This window comes from Gossypium arboreum, chromosome 8, assembly GCF_025698485.1.
Source record: "Gossypium arboreum isolate Shixiya-1 chromosome 8, ASM2569848v2, whole genome shotgun sequence".
NCBI classification, from domain to species: Eukaryota; Viridiplantae; Streptophyta; class Magnoliopsida; order Malvales; family Malvaceae; genus Gossypium; species Gossypium arboreum.
In genome coordinates, this window is record NC_069077.1 from 5,851,879 (window position 1) to 5,862,961 (window position 11,083).

The following is an 11,083-nucleotide window of genomic DNA, read 5'->3' on the forward strand; positions in this document are numbered from 1 at the left end:
GATTATTAATTTGAAGAGTAAACGTTACATATAAAAAATATAGGAACATTAAGGGGTGGTCATTGATCGCTGCCAATGCCATGAATTATTGCACCAGTCTGGCCAAGAACACATGGGCCATTGAGAGTTGTTACGGACCCCCCGGTGGACTTGGCTGGCCAGCTACTTATTGATTGGAACTACTACAACGATCAATGATGGACTCTTTTTTTTTTTTTTTGAGATAACAAAAAAACCAAGTACAGTACTTGTAACCAATTATTTCATATAATTACCATAATAGATACACGTGAAAAATAATGACCACAAATCATTTTGTAAGATGATATTTTGAGCATCAAAATTTTGTTTTTCTCGACCCAAGGAGTATTTCTCTCTTTGCCCTACTCCCCTAAAATACATGTCAAATTAATATCTAACATTTTGGTAGGTCTATTGGAATTGTAATGTATATGACTCAAAACAACTTTACCATAGGACCCATTAATTAAATGTATGTGTGGAAGTGATTTACTCATGGAGTAAAAAGTTACTTTGTAGATTGTAAAATTATATTAGATCACTCTTGAATGATGGTAAACATAAAGGTTACTAGAAAAAAGAAATTAAATATGTAGGCATATCCAATTTCAGATTATCTATGTTAATCTCTAATAATGAGGCTTTTGTACCTCCCAGATCCCAATCAAATCATTAGGATGTAAGTGAAATTGGTTAATTAGGGTTTGATTATACGCGGAAAGTTGGAAATAAATGAAATGGAATATTAAGGTTTGATTACTATTTTTGTCTGTTTACCTAATTAATCACAACGAATCCATAAACTCACTCTGCTGACACAATAATTGTAACAATAATATTAGGAAGGAAGCTTCGTAGCACGAAGGTTTGGAGCATCAGGCACACCGACCATGGCCTTGGAATTAATAGCTTAATTAAGGTTTTTCAACTGACTGACTAAAAATATTTTAAACTGGAAAGATGGTAGCTACACATGCACAGCCCCCCCTTCTGCTTACTACCCAAAGATTCCTAAATTACGATTGAATCTAACAAAAATAGAGGGAACTCTATATCTTATTACATATTCATTATTGAAATACGTGAATGGAGTCAGTCTTCACGCTAAAGCCAAGGTGGAAACCTCAATTAATTGATGTCAGTTTGATTCATTATATAATGTAAATACAGCGTGATTAATGAACAAGTTAATTGCGACTTAACTTCATGGACCGTGGTACTTTTTATTTTTCTCTTACATCGGGAATCTTCTCTCTCTTGCCTTGGATTTGCCTTCAGTTAGCTGGCATTTCGCTATCTTCAATATGGTTCACTGAACCAAGATTAGTGCACCCATACAAATATATATATATATATATATATATAATAATTTCTTATACCCAACTCCAACATCATCCATTGTTTAAGATCCAAACCTAAAGCTCACCATCCTCTAATATATATATTATATCTGTGCATCTTTAAGCAGGAGGCAAAATTCTTAAAGCATTGTAGAATATCTTTCTACCATGCATTTTCATAATATATATATTTTCGTTACCATGCATTTTCATTCAATCTAATAAACCTGGGTCTCTCCTATGCTAATTTTTCACCTACACTATCTTTCTACCTTCCTATGATATCATCTTCCCCACTTTCTTTACAACATATCACATCAAGATATATAGTTGACGGATTGTGCTAACAAATCAAATATTGTAGAATTCACAGTTTAATAAAATATTATACACAGAAATGGTTTACTGCGATCTTTTTTTTCTTTAAAACAACTTGAGATGATCAGTTCAAAATCGTTTTCTAGTTCAACTATAATTGAAGAAGGAATTGAATGCCAATAAATCAACGAATGAAACCCAGAAAAAAAGTGTACATATCTATACACACACGTAACGAAGGGCTTAAAAGATCTTGTGCACCGTCTGAATCATATATTGGTTGGTCTGGTCTAACAAGAATCTATCTCATGGTGTGAGAAAAGATACAAAGAGGATTCCCTTCAACAATATATGTATATATTATGGTTGGGGCTTAATCTTTGACAGTGTGAGAATAAAAACATTAGGTTATAGGGTTAAATAAAAAAAATTAACCGATCAAGCTTGGACTTCAATATTTAAAACTCAAATTGGGTTCAACCCAACTCAACTCGTTTTCTAATTATGTGATGTAATATATTATTTTATTTTATATATGATGTAATTTGGTAGCATAAAATTTAAATTTTTAATAATATCTAATACTATAATGTAAATGTAAACATTAAGATTGAAGTGTGTTGAAACCATATATAAGCCTGTCCCAACCTAATTTGTCCTTTGAACACCTGGTGTATACATTAGCATGAGATAATCTTTTAGGATTTCCATCCTATTGTGTTGGCCTTTGGGATTAAAGTAATTATTAATAGTAATACAATGAGGCATCTATGTTTCATATCTAGAGATGAAATTCTTAAATTTTGAAAATTAAAAATTTGCAAGAGTATTTGCCAATGATATTTTCATTATTCAAGAATAGAAGTTGGGCTCAAAGATAATTATATACTATCATAGTCAGGATTGAAATAATGATAAAATGATGTCAAGTTTGAGACTTTTGGATACTTTTACCAAAAGCTTGGGCCATAATGTGAGAACGACTAAAATCAAAATTTAATTTTCCAAGAATTCTGTCACAGCTGAAGAGGGAGATTGGCGAGAGCTTTAGGTTTGTCTAGGTTGCTAATTTGGGGAGGTATTTGGGAGTCACGTTGCTTCATGAATATGTTACTAAGGCAACTCTCCAATTTATCATTTAAAAAATGCAATAGTGGCTATCAAGATGAAAAGTCAAGTATTTATCTCTTGTTGGAAGGATTACGCTTGCCAAGTCAGTCTTTTCGGCACTACTAGTGTACGTTATGCAATCAATACTTCTTCTGAAAAGAGTCTACTTGGATATGTAGAAAATTATAAGGTAGTTTGTCTAGGGTCATTCCTTATAGAAAAAGAGTTTCCATTTGGTGAAATGGGATGACATGTGCAAGTCACTGGATGTAAGTGGCCTTGGATTTAAAAAGTTGGATTTTTAAAACGAGACCTTCCTTATAAAGATTGGGTTTAATCGTCTATTGAAAAGAGACTATCTTTGGGTGCTATTCTTGAGAATGAAGTACAATTGACAAGGGTTATTGCTTACCACTTTCAACGTCGCAATTGTTCCCACTTGTGGCAAGGTCTTAGTGGAATTTCGAATGAATTTGGAGTGACATCGTATGGAATATTGACCATGAAAAGCTTGTAGACTTTTGGAAGGATCGGTAGGTTGATGATATTGGATCGTTGGAATCAATGTAAATGAATCTTACTAGTATTCCATTGACTTTTATTTCAATATTCTCTATGGTTTGAGTTGATGGTGAATGAGATTGGCATCAATTTAGGCATCTGCTACTAGGTATGGTAATGGAGCTAAATCCATCACCACTTCATAGTTGGCATGTTTTGCTCTATCACTCGCTCCGTTCCACTATGGATATATAATCTTAAAAGCCAATACCACCTTCATAGATGTTGGATGGATCTATCCCCACCTCACTCGTTTTTGATTCAATTTAATTTTGCTACTTATTTTTAATATTTTCGATCTTTTTAAAGACAAGTAAATATTTAAACATAATTCTTTAAAAGAATTAAATATAAAATATATAAGTTTTTCCATAACACATTTTTACATTTTTACCCTTTAATAGTTTTATCTACACAAAGATCAAATGGTGATTTTACATAGTAGGGCTAGGGCAAGTAATTACAATAATTACTCCATACCCACTATTCAAAAGAAATAAAGTAATAAACCCCACCTCGCTTGCATCAACTTTTTTTTAAATGCTATATTTGAAGCACATCAATTTGAAATCTATTAGTGGTTCAGTTTTGGCCATTCATATCTATTTCCTAAATTGGTCTTATTGAGGATTGCGACAATCAAGCCACTAAGGGGATGTCAAAGCACTACAAGAAAAATGACTTTTTGTGATTGTTTGCAAAAACTTTAAAAAGTGTGTCTATTTGTGACTTTTATATAGAATGTCACAGAAAATTGTATTCAGTGACTTTTCTAATAAAAGGTAAAGTAATAAAAATAAGGGTAAATTACACCAACAGTCACTCAACTTTAAGGTATTTGACAAAACAATCACCTAGGTTTCATTTCAGTCACTCAACTTTCGAAAAGTGACAAAACAATCGTTTTTGTTGTTTTCCATCATAGACGTTACGACAAAATGACATGGTAGATGACGGCGTTCTTGGTGTCGAAAAACCCTTTAGCTGGTCTGTTACTCTCAATTTAATAGCCTTACCAACACCAATTTAGGGTTAGAGAAAAAGAAAAAGAAGAAGGAGAAGGAAAAAAAAGAAAAATAGAGCTGCTTGAAGTGATTTCGGTGTGCTATTGTGGAAACCCAACCAAAATAAATGTGTCTTGGTTTAATGACAACCCAGGTAGGAGGGTTTTTGGGTGTAAAAAATTTGGCATTGGATTTCGAAAACCATGTTGGTTTTTCACCTGGTTTGATCCACCATTGACACCCCATTCACGAATTGTGTTGTTGGGTCTTCTAAAAAAAATGAGGACATTAAAGGATGCAAGGAGGAGGGATAGAAAAACGAGGTTTTTGGTGCTTGTATTTGTAACTGTGTTGTTGTTTTTTAAACCCTAAAATCAACTTATGTTGTTGTTATCAGCACTGAAAACCAACTTATGTTTTGTAATATTGTTGCTAGTATATTATTGCTTATGTTGTTATACATGGCTGCTGCTATACATGGTTAACCAACTCATGTTGTTGCTTACAAACTTGAAAGACTTGAAATAGGATATAATATGTGGTTGCTGCTTACAAATTGTTTTGTAAAATTGTTGTTTCTTACAATAATTAGAAAGTTGTTTTGTAATATTTGATTTCATTTCAAAGTTAATAGACTTGAAAGAATGTTTAATTTTCATTTCATTTGTATTTCTCAATACCCATTTATCAGAAATGATAACATAGATGAAAAAGAACATTTGTATTTCTCAATCCTCATACATTTGTTTTCTTAATACTCATATGTTAGAAGAGATAACACAAATTGCATGGATCAATGCATATATATTAAGGTTAAAATGTCAAACTGTTTACAAAAGGAAGGATGGGTAAATTATCGCCAAATTTTCCTACAATTCAACACAATTGAACATATGTGAATTGTAGGAAAATTTATAAAAAAATTCAGTGACTATATACCTAAGTTTATCAACAGTAGCAATCATAGGCAAATTTACAAAAATGAATCTGCCTAAGTTAATAAATCAGTAGCAGGCAAATTTACACAATTTCAAAAAGTTAACAAAATAAAGTCTCTTCATAATGTCATTATTGGTCTGTCATAGATGACTCTTGAATAGGAGGCATCCATCTAACAGTGGTTGGTTTCCTCTTGAATAGGAGCTTTTCTCTTGGGGCAGCATCTTTTTGGTGAGTTGAGGCAGCTTGTTGATGAGTTGGGGTAGTTTGTAACTGAAGTAGGGCAGCCTGTTGAGTTGGGGTACTCTCTTGCTGATTTGGGGTAGCCTATTGCTGAGTTGGGGAAACCACTTGACTGTGAACACCAACTTTATCTCTTTTGACCTACAGGAACAAGTGAAATCTGTCAAACAAATTTATAAACAGAAGTAATATAACTTAAGGCAAATGACTTACTGGAATGTTTTGGTCAACTTCCTCTTTGCAACTCCTCTTATTGTGACCTATTCTTTTGCATTTACTGCACCTCATGTCCACCCCTCTCTTGATCAACCGTTCTGTTGTTTGTGGTTTATCAGGTTCTTTCTTTCTCACCTTAGTAGGTCTGCCAGGTGGCCTTCTTAGAGTAGGAGGTACTATTAACAACATGTTTGACAAAGAGACCCATTGTTTAGGACCCCTTACTAGCCTTATAAAGTTGGAGTAAATTTGAAGCTGGGTTTGCTTGGTGTACCAGGTTTGTACATAGGCCTCTGGGAACTCATCTTCTAGATGAATGACAGCTAGTGCATGCATGCAAAAGATGCTAGTGATATCTCAATTCCTGTAAAAGCAGGAATTCTCAATTAGGTCCACGATATGTTGGCTGTCTGGACCACATTCAACTTGATACCTGTCCCCAGCAGCATATGATAGAACACACCTAAAAAACAGTCACTGTGCTTGGTTAAAAAACAATCACTAAAACAACATTGTGACCAACCCCACCAACAATCACACACACACACACCAACACACATTTAAAAAACAGTCACTACATGTATATTATTAAAAAAATACTCACTACATGCATATTAAAAAATAGTCAACAGCACGTATATTAAAAAAAACAGTCATACACACCAACAATCACTGCATGCATATTATTAAAAAATACTCACTGCATGCATATTAAAAAAATAGTCAACAATATGTTAATTAAAAAAACGGTTACATATACCAACAAATACTGCATAAATATTCCCACTAAAACAACATGTGACCAGTAACATAAAGTCAGAATAAAGGCATCAAAAAGATTAAAAAGAGTAACTTTACCTTAATAAATCTTTGATATTTACATTCAGCTTTTTCATGATCTGTGAACATAACATTCATTTCCATTTGTTAAATTCTTCTTTCTTCTTGACAATAAGCAACATAATCTTGGTCCTTACTATTTCCAACACGGTCAGAATAGGTTTCCCTCTTGCTTCCAGTATCATCTACCAGTAAACAACATAAAGGATTAGTGAATTGCTAATTATTAGTAAGAAACATAAAACATAGGGGTTTACCTTGTTAAAGGATTTAGAAAGATTATTCACCAACATGTCAAAATGACTCTTAATTGAGAAGTGAGACCTTGACCAGTGAGTAGGGTTCTTTACCTTCAACTAATCATAAACATGTTGATTGGTTTTCTTTAGTTCATCAATGGCATCCATAAAATCCCTTGTAATACTTGCTCTGGCAGCTTTTTAAAGCAAATCTTTCAATTCCCTTATTCAAAAACCAACCTTCTTGAAATTGGCATGTATGTGTCTAACACAGTGCCTTGTTTCTGCATTAGGAAACAACATACATATTGCTTCTAAAAGTCCTTGCAATTAGAACAAATACAATTTATTGACAAACCCTAAACCCTAAATAGAAATAATATAAAATAAATAAATAAATGGAGTTTTACCTTTTGTTTGTCAGACATGAAAGATATTTGGTATGAGCTCACAATTTCCAAGTCTATTGCGAACAACTCCAAGAACCAAAGCCATGATGCTTGGTTTCACTTTGGACAGCAGCATAAGCAAGAGGATAGATGCCATTATTTGCATCTATCCTAACAGCTGCAAGCAAGTAGCCACCATAGTAGCCTTTCAAGAAACATCCATCTAAAGCTCCTATCCTCCGACAACCAGCCCTATAGCCATCTTTGCATGCCTGCAGACAAACTACATCCTTTGAAACAACCTATTATCCAGATAACAGATTGTTGTTGTTCCCTCATTTTAGGTCTTAACCTCCAACAAATACTCATAAATCTTCTCATCTTGAGCCTTATGAGCTCCTTCAATTAATTTTAATACCCTAAGTTTAGCCCTCCTACATTTGGTTAGTGAGACTATGCAACATAAATCTCTTTTGACATCTTGTTGTAATGATTTCAGAAAATAATTAGGATCATCAGTGAATTTTTCTTTATAATGTTCACCTATTCAGGCTGAGGTTACATTCTTATTTTTATAGACTTTAGAACAAGTATGGTTAGGGTTTGAATTTCTAATTTGCCAAGTTTAGTTAGTAGGGTCATTAAGGTTTAGTCTAGAGGCCCATATAAATTAAGAGCATTTTTCACTACAAACTGCCTTTAACCTTTTCAAATCATTTTTGGGAAACTTAATAAAATAACTATTCAATCTACCATACTGCTTGGCAGCTTCTTTTAGACTGTCTTTAGACTTAAATAACATTCCAACCTTAAGTTTAGGATTACTCATGTCATTCTCTAGGTTGAGCTCAGGCCAATTTTGGCTATCTGAGTTAGATTCATGTGCACTATCTAAACTCCCAAAATCATCACTATCACACAGTTCACCTACTTCTATACCATCCATGTTTAAACCATCTAAATTAACTCTTATCCTATTAGACACATCACTTTCAAATGCATCACTACTAGACACATCACTACCAGTGTAACACCCCTTACCCGTATCCGTCACCGGGACAGGATACGAGGTATTGCCGGACTTAAACGTAAACAAACATATAAAATTAAACCATAAAATTTTCATCCAAATTTAAAACTTTTCAATCACATGCAAATTGTCCCTTATAAGGGCCTACGAGGCCCAAAACATACATCAGAAGTGGTTCAGGACTAATCCGAGAACTTTCAGGACCTTAGGATAACTTAGAAAATTTTCTTGTTTTGGAGAGTAACACGCCTGTGTGGGTAGGCCGTGTGGTCATACACGCCCGTGTCCTCAGCTCGTGTAACGCTCTGACTATGAGATTATCAACAAAATAAGGTTACACGGCCAAGTCACACATTCGTGTGCTTAGGCTATGTGGCGAATTAAATTCCAAAAATTAAGTGCAAGCTTCACACGGCCTGGGCACATGCCCGTGTCCTAAGGCCGTGTCCTTTACACGGCTGAGACACACGACCATGTCTCTACACGTGTGTTTACTACTGGGCATTTTGTTTTGCAAAATTAGGGTGCAGGGGACACACGGTCGGATCATATGCCCATGGGGCAGACTGTGTGTCACACGGCCAAGACACATGCTAGTGTGTCTAACCATGTGGACAATTTTTAGGCTATTTTCCAAGCATTTAATTATTCAAACATTCACTTTCATGGTTAAATTTTGACATGGCAAAGTTAACATATCATCTATTGAAATTATCATGCTTTCATATGGCATTCCACATCAATTTCATATTTGTCTATCATCTTTACTAACCTACTTTCAAGTTACACATTTGTACCACATTTATTGTCATACACATTAATCATATCTCATACACCAAACATACATGCTATCCATCACACTCATCAACCATAATCAATTATAACCACATTAAAGTATAAACACATTTGCATGCATGCATCAATAATTACGGTTACAACCTAATAATCAAGATGAGCCACTTCTCATGGCCATATACAAAATAATCATAATGTCATCATAAGCCAACACATTTGGCTAATCAATATGACACATAACAAAAAGACCAAGTCCCTATACATGCCATACTCAAAATGATAAGACTAGCTATACCTAAATGTTCAATTCATAGTATGATCAAGTCACCGACGTCTACCGATCCTCGAGCTAGCTTGCCGACACTATAGAGATAAAAAAGGAAAATGGGGTAAGGATAAAGCTTAGTAAGTTTACATGTAAATAAGATGCAACTTAAACAAGTATTAATCATACACTTAACTTAATGAATATAATCTTGCATACTATCAAATCCCTTAAACTCATTCTTCATATATATTCATATATGTTCTTATCACAAGTTCATCATATTTCATGTCATTCACATGAGTTCCATTGACATATATGTGCCCACTTGCACATAATAACTTACTTTTTTTTTTTTGTCTGGATGCAATCATTAAGGTTACTCATTGAGCTTCTCTTGAACTACCCGTTGAACACTCAGAATACTATCAGATACATAAAAAACATGCACCTAAGTGCCCACATGTAGCTAATGCTACTTCATATCTTGGATCACATGTTGCTCACGTTCAAGCTACTCACGGGTCTACTTATACAGATTATCAGGTATCCGCAACATATGCCGGACTACCTCGCCATTAATAGCAATTATGAGACCAATACCCGAATGCCAAAACATGTGCCACATACATCATGAACTCAGACCACAACTCAATGAGCTCAGATATCACATATGTTATGAACTCATACCACAACTCAATGAGTTCAAATTGCATAGTTCGTAGTGACATATTTGTATCCTAAACTATTCCTAAGGTTCAAACGAGATTTCCTCGACACCACGATTCTGTTGAGCTTGCTCGTAATGTCAATTTCAATATCCATAGCACCAATCACATACTCATGGAATAATTAAGGTATCATTCATAATAAAAAAATATAAGCATTTAAACACATGATACAACATCACATTAATTAGATATACTTACCATACATGCAATATCAAGCATTTAAAGAATGGTATATGTTGTATTATTTGCAAATGAACTTACCTCGGCACAAAATAATAGAAAAAAGCCTAATCCTCATAAACTTTGTTTTTCCCCCAATCAAGACCCAAATCACGTTTTTCTTGATAATCAAGCTTGAAAGTTGAAGAAAAACCCTACCTATGTCCTTAGAAAATTTCGGCACCCCTTTAAAAAAGATGGACAAGATTTTCACTTCATTTTCCCTTTTAATTCTTTTATTTATCAAATGATAAAAATGCCCTTAAGGCATTTCTTTCAAAATTTTCCTATTCATGCCCATTTTTGTCCATAATTTTAGAACTTGGTTAAATTGCTATTTAAGGACCTCTAATTAATAATTTAATGCAATTTCATACTTAAAGCTTCTAAAACACAAGTTTTACAACTTATTCAATTTAGTCCCTGAAGTCAAATTGGACACCTTAAGCATAGAATTTCTTCATGACAATTTCACACAAACATGCAATCATGTCATGGATCATCAAATAATCATAAAATAATTTTGGCTATCTGAGTTAGATTCATGTGCACTATCTAAACTCCCAAAATCATCACTATCACACAGTTCACCTACTTCTATACCATCCATGTTTAAACCATCTAAATTAACTCTTATCCTATTAGACACATCACTTTCAAATGCATCACTACCAGACACATCACTACCAATGTAACACCCCTTACCCGTATCCATCACCGGGACAGGGTACGAGGTATTACCGGACTTAAACATAAACAAACATATAAAATTAAACCATAAAATTTTCATCCAAATTTAAAACTTTTCAATCACATGCAAATT

At 33.9% G+C, this 11,083-nt stretch overlaps 1 protein-coding gene across 1 annotated transcript; it reads right to left on the reverse strand.

Moving 5' to 3' along the window:
* Positions 1-5,620: 5,620 nt before the first annotated feature.
* Positions 5,621-6,088, reverse strand: LOC108462500 (uncharacterized). Its single transcript, XM_017762442.1, has 2 exons — positions 5,750-6,088; positions 5,621-5,677 (listed from the first exon to the last, which is right to left on the reverse strand). Exons 1-2 carry the CDS (start codon positions 6,086-6,088, stop codon positions 5,621-5,623), a joined length of 396 nt encoding a protein of 131 aa, XP_017617931.1.
* Between the last annotated feature and the right edge of the window lie 4,995 nt (positions 6,089-11,083).

Bases quoted from the DNA above. Each gene is read 5' to 3' on its own strand.
- LOC108462500 (XM_017762442.1), bottom strand. From the start codon at position 6,088: ATGCATGCACTAGCTGTCATTCATCTAGAAGATGAGTTCCCAGAGGCC. The intron at 5,678-5,749 runs GTAAGTCATTTG...TTGTTCCTGTAG, and splicing joins AAGTTGACCAAAACATTCCA to GTCAAAAGAGATAAAGTTGG.